Source organism: Xiphias gladius, chromosome 2, assembly GCF_016859285.1.
Source record: "Xiphias gladius isolate SHS-SW01 ecotype Sanya breed wild chromosome 2, ASM1685928v1, whole genome shotgun sequence".
Classification (NCBI taxonomy): domain Eukaryota; kingdom Metazoa; phylum Chordata; class Actinopteri; order Istiophoriformes; family Xiphiidae; genus Xiphias; species Xiphias gladius.
This window is the reverse complement of record NC_053401.1, coordinates 1,195,648-1,211,263: the sequence shown is the minus strand read 5'-3', so window position 1 is coordinate 1,211,263 and position 15,616 is coordinate 1,195,648. Positions and strand designations below refer to the sequence as shown.

The window sequence follows — 15,616 nt, the reverse complement described above, 5'->3', positions numbered from 1 at the left end:
GTCCAGCGCTGCTGATATCAAAATCTGATCATTTAAAGATGGAGTGCGGGACTTTCACATGTAAATGAACGCCCGTCACATTCAGGCCTTTGCCGTACGAGTTCACACAGTGCCAGGAAAATCTCTCTGTATCCCTCAGCATACCGGAGTTTTAAATCTGCGCCCTGCGCGGGTAGCGACGCGTCTCACCTCGACCAGTCGCAAGTTTGCCGCGGCTGCAGGGCGGAGCAGCAGTGGTGACGGGGACCAGTGTGGCGGTAGAACCTTGTATTGGAGTCGGCTGTGTAGCTCTTACATTTACTCAAACTAAATAATGGATTATTGTCTCGGAACGGTGGAAATGTATCCGCATTCGACAGTGTTTGTGTAATTACTCTGGCTGCCAGAAGGGGGAGACAAACGTTCCACACTGCAGGTTTAATCTACCTGAAAAGCCATTTTCTATTTTATATGCATGTGATTCGTGACAAAAAAAAATCGACATCTAAATAAAAAACAGACTTTGTTCGTTTCTGTTCAATTAATAAACTTACACATCTTAAGAACCGGTACATTGATGCATGAATAAACTAAAAAAGTGACGCCACATTAAAAAAGTGAGATAATTATTATTTTCATGTTTATTTATACAGTGTGCCACTGTAATACTTAGACTTTTAAAGTGTTTAATTATATAAAGTCAATTAAGTGATATTTTTTAGGACGCTAATGTGAATTACATTTGCAAATAAATTCTGCGTAATAAACTCAAAGTACAACAATCAGATTAAAAAAAAATGATTGAATTTGCTGATTTATAATTTGGTTTTCATATTTTGTGTTGTACATCTCACGGTTCCATTTGTCTTCTGCTTTAATGTAGTTTCCATCTTCTTTTTTTTAATTCATAAAACAGCTGTTAATATATATCTTTTTTGCAATTCTGTTTAAAAATTAATTGTTAAATAATTCTTTATTATAATTATTATCATGCACTGACAATTTTAACTTCAACAGCTTAAAAAAAATGTTTCTCCGGAGCTTTTTTTTTTTATCGATGTTTTTACTGAATAGTTTGACTTTTTTCTGCATCGACTTCGTCCAGAGTTAAACAAGACTTCACGCTTCTCATTAGGTTTGGTTTGGTTTTAGTTTTTTTATCCTGAGTATCCTGTGCAGGATTTGACAATTCCCTACTCTGGCGCCTTCTGGTGGTAAAGTCAAGTTTGGCAAATGACGTGTAGACTGCACCAGTTTTACACCGAACTTTTCTCACTTTTCTAAAAAGTGAAAAAATGCTGAAATCACACACAATATCTACACATTGTGGCTTTGATACGCGTCGTTCTCTGGCTTTTACAAAGGTCGTAGGGTCAGAGAGATTTTTCTGTATCGATGAAGGTGTCTGAGCTCAGACTGGATGTTTACTGCACGAGGTTCCGGCTGTAGATCAGCTGACGTCGACCGCAGCTTCAAGGTCAAACCAGCGCCGACACAAACTGGCTGACCGGCGCATAAACTACGGTGAGGTGCAAGGGACAAACAACGGCAGAGAAAGTGATGGAAATAATAATCAGACTGGCTCGGAGGAAGAAACGTCTTCGAGAGAGTTAAAGTCATTTCGCTGGTTAAGACGGTGAGATTATTGGTGATTAATGTGATCGGTATTATGACATAATTGTAGTAAACTGATGGGATTTACCTGGAAACAAAAGAAGTCTGGACGTTGACTACAGCGTTGTTTGCTGTTGTCTTTTTGTCTGTTTTGGTGACGTATGTAGCTGCAGTTAATATTCTGCCGCCAATGGTTTGACAGGGAAACATTTCTGGCTCTAATAAGCAGTGATGAAACAAACCGTTCCTCACATCGGGGGTTTTCTTCACCATATTAATTAGTTTTTATTATTTTTGGCACAGTTTCCATTTGGGAACGCTGAGATCATGAGCTCTGGGATGTTTCCGGTGTGTATCGACATGGCAGAGAGTTTACAGCCATTACATCCACAGCATCTGTGTTGGGTTTTTAAAATCCGGCCTTCAGCCGCGCAGAAAGCTGGTAGGCAAAAACTGCAACTGTCTTTTCATTGGGTGAACGTGGAGGTACGTTTGCAAAAAGAAAAAAAAAATGTCAAGCCCAGTAAGAAGTTGTTAAAAAAAAAAAAAAAAAAAAGTTAACTTATGAAAAATAAAGTGTCAGTTTCATGAGGTCTGGCTTGAAAAACCGTGAACTTGTCCTTTAAAACCAAAACGGACCCAACATCGGAGATCTGACTGTGTTGTCTCTGAGAGTCGATCTGTGAATATCTGACACTTCCTGTCAAACTAAAGGAAAGCTGGATGGTAAAAGAAGCATCAGCATCTCCTCCATCTTCCCTGTAAAGGGGTCGTAACTCAGGCTTTTCACGACCTTTTAAAGACCACGTAAAATGACATCTGTTTCTCAGTCACACTGGTATGAAGGTGTGAAAGATGTCAATAAAAAGCAGCAGGGACGATAAGGCTTAGAGTTATTCACCAAGTGCATGGATTTACTTTTATTTATATCGAATTTATGTCACTACCTTCCAGCGTTAATTCTAATTTTACATTAGGTCTGAGATCTGATGTAAAAATCACAGACAACGTTTTCTAACTGACTGAGCACTGAGACCTTTTCAAACTAAGGCCTGTATTTGAGGGAAGGGAATTCAATGTCTTTCAGGACCCGTAGGTACCGGGTGTCTCGGCTCTTGGTCTCCTACAGAAAATAAAATAAAATCAGAAAAATCAAAAGCAGGAAACTTTTCTCCTCCCCCCTCCGGTCCACAGCCCACCCCCTCCCCTCCCCTCCTTTCTTCTTCTACGAAAATCCATTCATTTCACCGTATTGTGCTCCGGAGCGTCTCAGCGAGGGGGGCGGGGGGAGGAGGCGGCCGAGGCCTGTTCCCATGGCAACTGCCGAGATGAAAATTCTTGCAGTGCAAGGGCTTTCATTTTCGTAATTGCTGCTTCTTTTCTCAAAACCTAAGCACCTTCTCTTTAGGGGACTTCCTCCTCCTCCTCCTCCTCTCCAGTGTGAGCAGTGAACACAACCCTGGACCAGTCATTTCCTGTTTCTTTTCCCTCCATATTGTGTCATTCTTCACTTTAAAATGTGGATTTAAACAGTGTACGATGTGTATATGTTGTAGTGAGTATGAGTGGAGGGTATTTACTGAAAACATATGGAAAGTAAATGATACTTTCTCCTGAGTCCTACTGACGGGAGCTGTTGGATTTTTCTTTTCCTCTTCTGATGGAACTTTCCCCCTGCCTCCAGTGTCTGTGCTAAGCTAAAGCTAAACACATCCTGGGCCACGACACGGCTAGCCCTGGTTCTGTATCCCGGATCGGCAGCTGAGGGAATGTGGATATTTCTGTCCCCAGAGTGTCTGTTACATTTTGACGTGGAAGGAGCTTTAAAAAAAACCCAACTCACCAGGTGGAAGGTGATCTAACAGACTGGGAGGGAGTTTGAGTATGAAACTTAAGTGCTGTTCAGTCGTGAGGGAAAGGCCGACGCACGGGTTTCCACTTCAGCAGAAATGTGGACCCTGTCCCAAACTTTCAAGGTAACGACGGAGCCTGGCGGCGAAGGTCCACCTGCTTCCCAACCCTCACCTACGGTGCGGCCACCGAAAGAACGAGACTGCAGGTGCCAACGGCCAAAATGAGTTTCCTTAGCAGGGCGTGCCCGGGTCCAGCTTTGGAGATGGGAGCTCTGACTAAAACCAGCGTCGCGGCTGGGGGGAGGAAAATCTGGGCCACTGCCACTTATCTTCCGTTGAAGTCTGCACAAATCATGTCAAAGCTGAGGTGACAGAGGACTTCCTGCTCCCTCAGCAACTAGAGCGCTTCTCGGTAGAGGTCTTTACAGGTTTATTCGTTCCTGGCAACAGGGACCCAACCCCGGACCCAGGCGGGGTTTAGTGTAGTCAGGTCAGGTAGGGTCCTGATCTATTGCTGCAGGTCTCAGGTCTGTGTGTCATATATCTTAGTGGGTCATGAGGTAATCCTCATGTGTTGCCCAAGTGACACATCTGGTGTAATTACTCCCAGGTCTGTTCAGACTGGATCTGACTGGTGCTGGATCCCTTTCGGATCGGCCTCATTTGAAAATGGTTGCTTTTGGGAAGTCCTTCTTAGGATTTTGGGCGCGTGAGGAGCAGCCCTTCTCGGCAGCGGTGTGTTCAGTGCTGCCACTGGTGCCTTGTTTTTAATCTTGTGCCCTTTTGTTGCAACAACAACTACTCGACTCATTGTGCAATACTTTTTATACAGCCCTGTTTGGCCTGTTACCGTTTACCTGCCTCATCCTAGTGCCTTCTATTTATCACACATAGGCAGAGGACGCTGCTTCTTCATATTTATTTTGTTTTTATGTAATACTTTATTTACTTATTTTATTTTATTAGTTTTTGAGCTATTGCTGCAGGTCTCTGAGATACCAAACATAATGTCATCGTATGCCTACAATGACAAATAAAGTGTCTCGTGTCTTATGTTTTATGTCCGGTGTCTGGAAGCACCGTTGCAGCAATAATAGTGATTAAAAACACGCTCTCACTCGTATATATCCCGCGAACATCAGCGCTAAGGAGAACGCCTGGCCGCCGGATCAATTCTTATTTTCTACATTCTTCCCGTAACAAATTTTATGAACGCCCGAGGGCTGAAATGTCCAAGCCAACCTCCACTACAATGCTTTTTATTATTTCCAGTTAAATGATGGAAAAGTGAATGAAATCAGACTGCCAGACCAGTAAAAGTCACCTCCAAAACAAGATTAAGGGAATGAAAATAAGACGAGGTAACAGAACGTTCAGCTGCATTAAAGCCATTAATCCTGGTATAAAAAAAAAAAAAAAAAAAAAACATGACTCAACAATTGGGCTTATTCTGTGAAAATACACTGTTGAATTTTGATGTTGATTTTGTGGGAGCATGAGAAGAAAACAGCCTGTCAAAGAGGTGACAGAGAGAGGGAGGAGATGGAGGGATTATAGAGATATAAACTCCTGAGTAGAAGGTGTGCCAGGGCTCAGAGTTTGCCATCAATGGTCCTGTCATCGCAGCAGGAGGAGGTGGAGGAAGTGCACACGCAGCAGACCAGGACAAAACACAACCACAGAGCAGAGACGACATGTTTCATCTGTGAGAAAGTCTGTTTTCTCTCTGTCTCTCTCTCTCTGGAGACCAGAGTCTGCTGCAGCATCGTCTCCTGCTGCAACGTGAACTCGGCAGCCAAGTGAAGAGCCGAGCTGCAGACCGGAGCTTGCTCTTTACAAAAGAATTCAGCCCACAATCACCTCGATTACAGTTAACCGAGAAAAGAAATTTTATCTGGGGTTATTTGTTGTGTCCTACACTACTTACAGAACATGCAGTGATTCGTTTTGTCCACTGGGTGACGCCGTTTCACATACTTCACGTATCAGAGAAGGCTAAATGTACGACTTCGCTGTTGCTGCCGTTTCAGTAAAGGTTTGAAATATCTTCCACGTGTTGTTCCTGCGCACTGACTTAACTCTTTTGGAAAAATCCACAAACGGGTTTCTGTGATTTGCGAGCGAGTTCGTCATGAGTCGTGATTTGCAAACTAGGGCTACAACAGCGAAAGGTACATTGTGCTATAAGACGAAAAATGATGTAATCAAATTGCTTGTTTTATTCCACAAACAATCCAAAACAATCAGATATGACACAGAAAAGCACCAAATCTGAGCAGCTTTAACCAGCAAACATTTGGAATTTTTGCTTGAAGAACGATCAAAACGATTAATCGATTCTCAGAATAGTTGCAGATCAGTTTTCTGTCGATCAGCTAATCGATTAATCGACCTATCGATGCAGCTCTTGTGCAAACACAAGCTAACACAAGCTAACACGCTGCCATTTGTAACTGAATCCGGACACGAGTCCATCTGGGCAGTTTCACGTCACAGGGCAGTTCCACCTGCTCTGCTATGCTCCCATCGTCACTACATGTGAATAGGTTGCACCTCATGCAAACTGTTTCTTACATAGAGATTAGTTATTAATACTTAGACCTAGTGCCGTGTGTAACTGTTCCTTTACTAGTCAGTGGTTGTTAGGAACTTCACACAGTCCAGGAAGGACTTCATACGCAAACATAGCGATGGACTTAGAGATAGCTGGTGCAACCCAGTCTGGGTCTTGAGGAGAACTTAACGAATCCAGCTGTATTTAAACTATCTGCAGAGGATAGCAGCATGTTTACTCAACTTGTGGTTTTCAAATCATAAAGAAATGATGGAAGACAGTGGATGTATGCATCACAATTTCTAAAACGCAGCTACGTGGCAAACTTTGATGTGACGTAAATATTGTTCTAACTCATTTACTACTCATACTCATTGAGTAAGGCTTTATTTTAAAAGGTCCCTAAACTCCAGTGTGATCGGTTGGTACGCTGTCAGTTATTTCTGAATGCTAAGCACAACCTTGAGACTTGTATTCAGATGATAGCAGGTGAGGTAAACATGCAAAATGTGTCTTCAAGCAAACAACTCAGAGGAACGAAGTTTCCAATAGTAAATGAATGAATAATAAATATTCGCTCAGGATTAAATGGAGCAATTTCTGTCCACCTGAACGAACTAATAGAACAGAACTCTGTCTCTATTTTTCCTGTGATTAGAACCAAACTACCTGGTTCTTTCAAGGAAACTATTAGGCAATAACTAGTCTCTTAAGCCAGACCTCTGTTCACAGATCTGTGTCAGTGCTGGATCGTGGTCTGGCTGCACCCGTCACCATTCTGCTAGGGGGGGAAAAGAAACGCTCTGGCTTGTTTGTTTTTCTTCAAACCAATCAGAATGGTCTTGGGCAGCTCTAAGAGCTCGGGGAGCTTGTTTGGCTGAAACACTGGCACGTGTGGAGGTCATCACTGAAAAACACCCTCCAACACTGTTCAAACCACCATAACTTTTCATTTTAATTCCTGTGGAGGCTCCAGAGATACGAGAAATGTCAATTTGGAATGGAATTTTGCAGCCACAGAGACAAACACAATTTGTTTTCCAACTCTGAAGACGTCATCACACGCTCTTAGGAGGAAAATATGAACCTGCTGTTCCTGCAGCTGCCAGCAGAGGACGCTGCCCCGAGGCCACGTCAGCCCTGTGACACCACCCCCTCCATCTTCACCATGAAGATGAAGAAAGAAGCTTTTCATTTCATTCATGCTCTGAGCTGTGAGGGACGAACTCTGCACGATAATGAGGTGCTGCTGTGAGGAGACTCAGGCTGCGCACACATGCAGAGACCGGTGCCCGGCGTAAACACCCCTATTTATAGTTGTATTAAGTGTTAGAATCAGGCCTGATCCTTCCTCGCACAATGTGGATTTAAAAAGAATGGGAACTTCACGAGATGGCGCAAAGAATATCTGCAGCAAAGCTGCTACGTTTATAAAGAAATTGAGTCCTGTTGATCCACGGAGGGTTTTTAACTCCTCCTCCACTATTTTAAAGTACTTCAGCACCTTTTGTGTACTTACATTTTCCATCATGTGACACAAGAATCTTTTATACATTGACATCTGGCTGACATGTAAAATGTACTGAAATTGCATCGCGCTGTATAAGTCGCTGAGATCAAAATAGAAGAAAGAATAAAAAAAGAAAACTAATTTTCGGGACCTTAGCTTCCTACTTACAGGCAGTGCACCTACAGTGCCATATGATTGTATGCTAATTATAATAAAAGTGGAGCATAGTATAGTCATTAGATGCCTTATAATTTACATTAATTACTTAGAAAAAGTTGAATTATACAGAAAGAAGGAGGACTTTAGAGTTTTGCAGTTTCAAAATACAGCTTCTGCTAAATCGTCTTCCACTGCTTTTTCTTATATTAAATAAATATCTGTTCCTTGTTATTTACTCCTCCATTTTTACTATGATTAATATATAATCACACAATCCTTTCCTGGAAACTTATTAAGAAATTAGCAGTTACATATAAACTCTATTCAAAGATATTATTAGGAAATAAAAGCAGCTGGAAACTCAAACATGACGAGTCCACAGTGATGTCTTCAAACTGCCAGTTTTGTCCAAAATCCTAGAGAAATTCAGTTTAGAATAATAGTAAGACAAAGAAAAGCAGCAAATCTCAATCCAACTTCAAGTTCCTTACATCATTAGAACCCCAAACTCCTTCTACATGGCCACTGGAACTCCTTCTACATGGCGCAGGACTCCTAGAACCTCTTCCATAACCCACAGACATGCTCAATACCTTGAAACCTCCCAAAAGGATCTTTAGAACTTCCTCGAGGACCACTAAAAAAGTGTTCTTTCTCCAGGACCCCTGCAATGTCTTCTTTGAGTCCTGAGACCTGCTCAAGGACTTAAACCCCCAGAAAGACCCTGCAATGCTCACCAGGGGCTAAAAGACCTTTCTCCAGGTCCCCTAGAACCTCCTTACGTGGCCTCTAGACATTTTCCAGAGCTGTCAAGTTAAATCAAATGGATGTATTTGGACAGTTCCACATTTTTTGTTCTGTATAAAATAATGGATAAGAAGTACAGTGCCAAGTCTCAGCTTTAATTTGAATACCAATACAGAGAAAAGCTGTGTGGGAGATGGAGCCCTTTTGACACACAGTGCCCAAAGTTTAGGGCCTAAAAAGTGACTGTAGGTGTGAAAACATTCACGTGTACATTGTGTAGTCAGGTTCCTCCTCCTCTCAGGGTTGTACCCAGGTGATAAAATAATCATTAATGTGGCCATGGTTAACTTTTCCACACCACACAGTGTTCTGGACTGAATGTATTCATCCACTGTTCAGTTCCTCTGTTCGTCATTGACAGCTGTGAGTGGGAAAGCGGCCACTTGAAGATGCCATCTAACTTTCTCTGGCTTTGACGAGACTTGGAGGCGGATGGTGGAGATGACCTTGGCTGCTGTTTAAAGAGGATAAACATGTCTCTGGAAGGCGGCGAGATGGAGAGCCATGAAAGAGAGGCAGGATCAGCGTTGAAGCAGCAGACTCTCAAAAAGATTCTGCCTCCTTGTAGCCTCTCTTTGTTCCTCTGCTTCAAGCCAAGAGGCGCTAAACACAACTGAAACTCCAACCGCAACAAACATCTCCCCAGTCTTGGCGTTTTTGAGGTGCAGAGTCTCAAAATTAAGCAATACTTTACCTGAAAACTCAGATTACGCACATGAGTGTTTCTATGGATGTATTAAGTTAATTCTGGATGAGACATAGGGGATTTCATTTATTTTTATCAAAAATATATATATCAAAATATTACTGAGCAGCAATTTTTAATCGTCTGCAAACATGGTGTGATTTTGATGCGTTAAGTTTTTGAAACTCAACTTCTCTACCTCAGTGTTTTCACCTTCTCCACAAAATCTCTATCTAAATTGTCATCAATCAATTCATGCAAATGGCTAACTCAGCACAACTGAAATCATTTAATTGGGGGGGGGGGGGGCAGAAGAAAAAGTTTATTTAATCTTTTAGTCCTTTTCTACCAAACAACTCCAAGAACTACGAAACCAAAGGAAATAAACTTTACTCATCATCGAACTGCATCTGTAAATTTTCAGAAACTAAATTTAGTCCCTGATTCCATTGGTTAAACAAAACATAGGCAAAGGTCAAAGGTCAAAGTAGCTCCGCTGGGTTTTGGTTCCTCGGTAAAGTTCTTCCTGTGGAACTACCCTTCTTGAGGAATTGCCATTATGGAACGTAATTCTCTTTCAATAAAAAAATATGTTGCACCAGCTTATGAACCAATTTTGAGCCAAATTCCATATAAATTTATTACATTTTTAGGGGTCAGTTTCATAACAGGACTGAAACTTCAAAAGACAAACCCATACAGAGGTTCTGGAAAAGTCTGTGACTCGCTAGAGATTCTGATCTTCCTGAACCTCATCAACTGTTTGAAGAGCAGCTTAATAATAAATCCACTTTATAAGTTGGAGCTTCTATCTACAATCCCTCTTTTGCAACCGATCCCGATCTCTCCTCGTCTGTAGTGTTAGTTGTAACGGTTGATATTTCTGCCCTGCCCTGGTCCTCGCTGACATGTTTACCTGCGTCCCCGACACCTAAAAAAAGCTCTGAAATGAAATGTGTCGAACGGGCTCGTAGCACCAACCCGGTCTTACCTCCTCACGCAGGAACCGCCTGTGTGTGTTTCTAGCAGCACTCACAGCTCCCTGACGTGCTGAAACAATGCAGCTATAATGTGTGCACTCATGCAGAGCAGCAGTCCCATTACACCTCATTATTGATCTCCAAATTAGTGGCCAGGTGGTCCCCCCCCCGCCTCCTCTGCTCGGTCCACACAGTGGCCAGGACGGCCTCCGATTAGCCGAGCCTTTATGACTCTCGGTTGATGAAGGTAAGAAAAGCGTGCGGGCCTGTGAGGGGTTTGCTTTTTATTGCCTCGTGCTCGCAGGCAGGCAGCTGGGTGAAGAGCGCTCACTCCGACTGAACAATACAGCCATAAAGAGCCGCGAGACAATCCTGCCCCCTGACCCGTTCACCTCCGCCAGCCGACAGCCCGACAGAGAGGGTGAGGAGAGAGAGAGTCGGTCCAGATGACAACTGAGGATGAGGGGGAGGCGGGGGAGGGGGGAGTCTGGGTTTCTCCAAAGTGACACTTTGATGAAATGCAGCGGCTTTATCGCAGCAAACGTCTGCGTTTGTGTCGGAGCCTCAGACCTGTTCCGCATCCCAACCAGAGGACGAGGAAAGACATCGTTGCATCACCGGGAATCAGCCAATCGCAAACCTTTCAGGAGTTAAATCGTGATGTGACTCCCTCCAAAACTTCTGTACTCCCCGAATCTCATCAACTATTTAAATATGTCAACCTATATCACAGGATTCTCTTTGATTTCTCACACTGACACTTCATAGTATTGTATCACGACTGCATACTGTGTGCATATGAAATATACTGCACGTATATCAAACATTATATACGTGATTATTAGGGCTCAACTTTTATTTCAAGGATCCGACATCGATTCTTAAAATCCTGAGATGGACCTTTGCGTCTTCTCTCAGTAAACATGTACATCTGGGCTAAATGTGTGTTTGCAGTGGTCACTTGAGGTGAGTGGTTCAGTTCGGGCACAAACTGAGTTACTACCACCTGCAAAAAAAGGTTATTCTAAGTTAAAAAGCAAATGTAATGGAAATGTAATGTAACACGTGGACCTAAAAATATACAGATGCGTCATGTTTTAGTCATTTTGTATTTGCCAAAGAACATTGATTTTTCAGTATCATCTCTGTATTTTATTTTTTATTTATTGCACTATTAACTGATCCTGGTCCCTAGCTGCCATTTTCCATTAAAAAAAAAAAAAATGGAGTAATTTTTTTTTCTCTAGACCCCAACTATAAAACAAACAAACAAAAAAAAGACATACCCTGATAATTCACACCCCGAAGCTACAAAGCAACGGATACACAGCCTGTGACCGAGGATACCTAATAGTAGCTTACAGAGTTGCAGTGTTTCCAGCACATCCTGCCCCATTTCAAGTGTCTCATATCCAGATAAAATCCAGATGAGATTAGAGACACTTTCACTTCTGCATCTCTGCCGGTCAGGTCAGGTATCTGATTACAATCCGTCCCTGTTTCCTCAACTGCACGTAAATCAGCGTCAGCGCTCCTCCAGGCCACAAGGGGGTGGTAGTGCCCCCGGAGCCGCTTGGTAACTGGCTAAAAACACCAGAAGAAGAGCTGGTACAGAGCTTGAGTTAGCTGTAGCACTGTATAAAGCTCATTTACATAAAACCACTTTTGACTGTCAAAATACTGACAGAATATTAAGAGTAATGTCAACAATACCATAATTTAATATTCTAATAAATGCAGAAAAAATTGTTACATTTTCCTATAAAAGAAAGTCACATTTGCAGAGAGGCTGAAGTGATTTTTTTTTTTTTTTTTTAAAGGATAACAGCAACAAACCACTACTTTATTTCACATGATTGTTTTAATGCAAAAATATTATGTCTTAATTATGTGATTGAGGCTGGTACATCTTACCACTAGACCACAAACACAGGCCTGAAGTTTCATTTACAGATAATCAAAATGCTTATTTTCAGCCTTATCCAAAATGCGACTTCCCTTTGGTTTCAAGAATCGATACCTGCACACTGTGACTAACGACGTTTCCAACTCACATCACCCATCTCTGGACAAAACCTCATCAATCATGCTCACGATATGAACCCGTAACAAGAGAAGCAGAGCCCAACATGTTCACGGGTTTTCTTCGTGTAGCTCTAAAGCCGCTATTTTAGGGTTTCATGAAAACAGACGTGTTCCATCTTACATAAGACACGCTGATGGACAGAGAGTCAGATCTGCTGGATGGACAGTGGAATCATAAAGCGGGAGCCCGACGGCCCTGAGGCTCGGCCCTCCTCTCTCTATGGGGCTGTGCAATTACAGTAATAGTGTGGAGGCTGCCAGTGTTGAGCGTAAAGCTCTGATCCTGGCTGTGTGCTGATGGAGGTGATGGTGCTGAATACAGAGTGTGGAGGAGACGAGACACTGTGGCCTGAATCCTAACAGACACTCAGAGGAGGAGGATGGAAAAAATACAGCATCACCGATACATTAAATCCCACGAAAAAATAACTTCTTCTGCCCGTTTGACAGTTTTCCAAACCACGTTGTGTTTAACTCGTCAAAAAGGTCACACGTTACATGCAATGCGTCATTTTTCCCGCCTGAAAAACAACATCTTTGATGGTGATCTGTTGCTGCAGCAGAAGCTGGGAGCACAAAATCAAAGCTTCAGATTTCTGGAGACAACAACAAATCGTGGATTCACAAGCTTTCAGTGCTACAGGACGCCATTTACTATGAACTGAACCCTTAAAGAAACATGCTGCCTAGGCCACGACTAGGACTCAAAAGTCCCTTTTTGCAAACAGAGAGCACAGACTTATTTTCTGCTTCAAGAAACTACACAAACTAACTTCAAACTAAATGGGAAAAAAAAGCGGATCGCCGTAGCCTTCGGCTTCAAAATCTCTACGATCAAACTGCAACAGGCCACCGGGACTTGAGGAAGAAAAAAAATGCTCCGGACATAAACCACTTCCTCTTGTGTCAGTGTACTGGAAACAGGAGTAAATACCAGCCCCGGTGCATCTGAGTATGTACATTAAATGCTCGAAGGGACCAGAGAGCGACTGTCCCTTTTATCTACGCGTGAACACATCGTAACATTGCATTTCTCCCCTTAAAGGTGTCAGAGGAACTACGGTAAAACAACAGAAGATGTAGCTACATTTTACAGGTACACGCAGAGGATGAAATACAAACTGCAAAGTCTGGTTTGAAAGCTTGTTAATCCCCAAGAAACTGCACAGAAGTTTATTCTCCTTCACAGCAGCAGCTGGAGCGATCTGCAACGACACAGCGGTCTCGCTTGTTATATTTTCGTACACCTGTTTACATGCACATTTTCATTTGTGTATAAACCCTCAGTGGAGGCTCCAGCAATTATAAAAAAAGAGGAGAAAGTATCGGACAAAATATGCTGAGATGGCATATCAAACAGGAGAAGATGTGATAAAGGCTGATGTGAGAGGTTTCCTCTGCAGCTCACTGTGTACATGCTGGTACCCTCGTCCGTGTGGGAGCCGACTCCAAAACTGTGGTTTGACTGGGGAAAAACCTGCCGTTTTTATAAAGACAATGGGAGTCGCAAAGTTCCATTCATTTCTCCCACAGACAATGTTAATTGACCGACAGTTCTCTCTCTTCAAGTCTTTTATGGACATGAAAACTCCACCGGATGAATCCTCAGTGCGAACTACTTTGAACTACGTTAGAAAATATCTGGTTGTTTGATAAAAAAAGCGAAGGTACGAGGCACCGGTGGACATAAAAACAATTGAGACAGACGTTAACCACAACTCCCAAGGTGCATTTGGCCAAGAAACATCACATCGCCGACCTTAAAATGCGAGCTAAGATGGTCACCACCAAGTCAACTAAACCACAGGACAGATGTACTAATCTAAAAACAGACAAGCAGCGATGAAATGTCCTGCTGTATCCGAGCTACCGCTGCTCCATTAATTATCTGATTTTGTCATTCTGTAGTCACATGATGGACAGTGACCATGTGGAGAATATTACCAGGCACTATTGTTGTACATATTAGTCTTTAGTTTATAGTTGAACTTTAATGAATGTTTTTATTATTCTATTTCTTATCTACCTCTTTGAGTGTCCTTGTTTTGTGATTCGTGTGCGAGTTGGCTGCTGTTACACTTATCGATCTACGTATCTTTAATTGTTATTGATGTCCACATGCAGAGGTGGAGATATCTGACTTTTAGTCCAAAAACACTACATTTCCCATGATGCAATGGACAGTGCCTTTCAAAGGCCCTTTAAAACTTGTGCAACATTTTATGGAAACAGCGCAACAGAAATGAGGGAGGGAGTTTGTTGGCCCCTCCCCCTGCACAGGTGTTCCAGGTGTCGCGTTACCTGAGAGGGAGGCAGCTCCCCGGCTCTCCTGCTGCCGAACGGGTGGACTCCGGCTGCCGCCACCCTGCCGCCGGTCTGGAGGTTGATGGGGGACGTCTGCAGCGGCTCCGAGCCGGCCGCCTTCTGTCCGTTGATGTGTGCGGTCACCATGGAAACGGGAGCCTTGGCCGGCACCACGGAGATGGCGATGCCCTGGCTGGGAGGCTTGATGAGAGACAGCGGCTTAGTCGTCCCTACAGGACAACTTCTGACCGCCAGCTTCTGCAGGGGAGAGAGAGACAGACAGATGTGTTGACTCGGTTTTTTGGTACACGGAGCACACACGCCACTGCTGCTGTCACGCCGACAGAAAAACACAGACGGCAGCTTTCTACTAAAACTACCGCTACCATTAGTCCTACTGCTACGACTGGACGTGCTCACACCAGCACCTGTGACTCTAAGTCAGTTTGAGTAGTAAAGTTCACTCGGAATCAAACGTACCAGGTGTACAACACATGCGATGTACTGTTACATGATACAGACCGAGCCAGCTGCTCAACCACTACTGCTGCTGCTGATACTACTGATACTGGTACTAATACAACCACAACTAGTACTACTACAACCACTACCTTTCCATTAGTACTTCCTTCATTACTGCAACCACCAGAACCACCATTACTACTACTGGCACTGCTGTACTACTACTACTCCTCCTCTTCGAGGCTGTAACTAAACAATCAGTTGGTGTCAGTGTGAACTAACAGAGACCAGCTCTATTGTGCCTCTACTGTCAAAGAGAAAAAACAGCAGTTCGGTTCAGTTCGGTTCGGTTCAGTTCAGGCCCGTTCAGCGGCTCAGTGTCGCCCTCAGTCCTCCGGCTTCTACCCGCCAGACTGGCCTCATCATCACGCACACAATATACACACACACACAGAAACCCTTCCCCCACCCGTCCACCACCTCCTCCTCTTCAGCCTGGAAAAGAAAAATACATCTAGAGATAAGTACATCTCGCTTTGCCTTCCGCTTCACCCTCGCACCACTGAAAAGAAGAGGCTCTCTAAATATTTTATATTCCATCCCACTGCCCCTTCTCATCCTGGC

General features: G+C 43.3%; 1 protein-coding gene across 3 annotated transcripts in view; it reads right to left on the bottom strand.

The window, feature by feature from the left end:
* Positions 1-15,616, bottom strand: part of phf21b (PHD finger protein 21B) — a 101,758-nt gene that overhangs the window by 12,836 nt on the left and 73,306 nt on the right. For all 3 annotated transcript variants that reach the window (XM_040150049.1, XM_040150066.1, XM_040150058.1), the window contains exon 4: positions 14,528-14,788. In XM_040150049.1, coding sequence (XP_040005983.1) covers positions 14,528-14,788 — 261 coding nt within the window. The remainder of the gene's footprint in view (positions 1-14,527; positions 14,789-15,616) is intronic.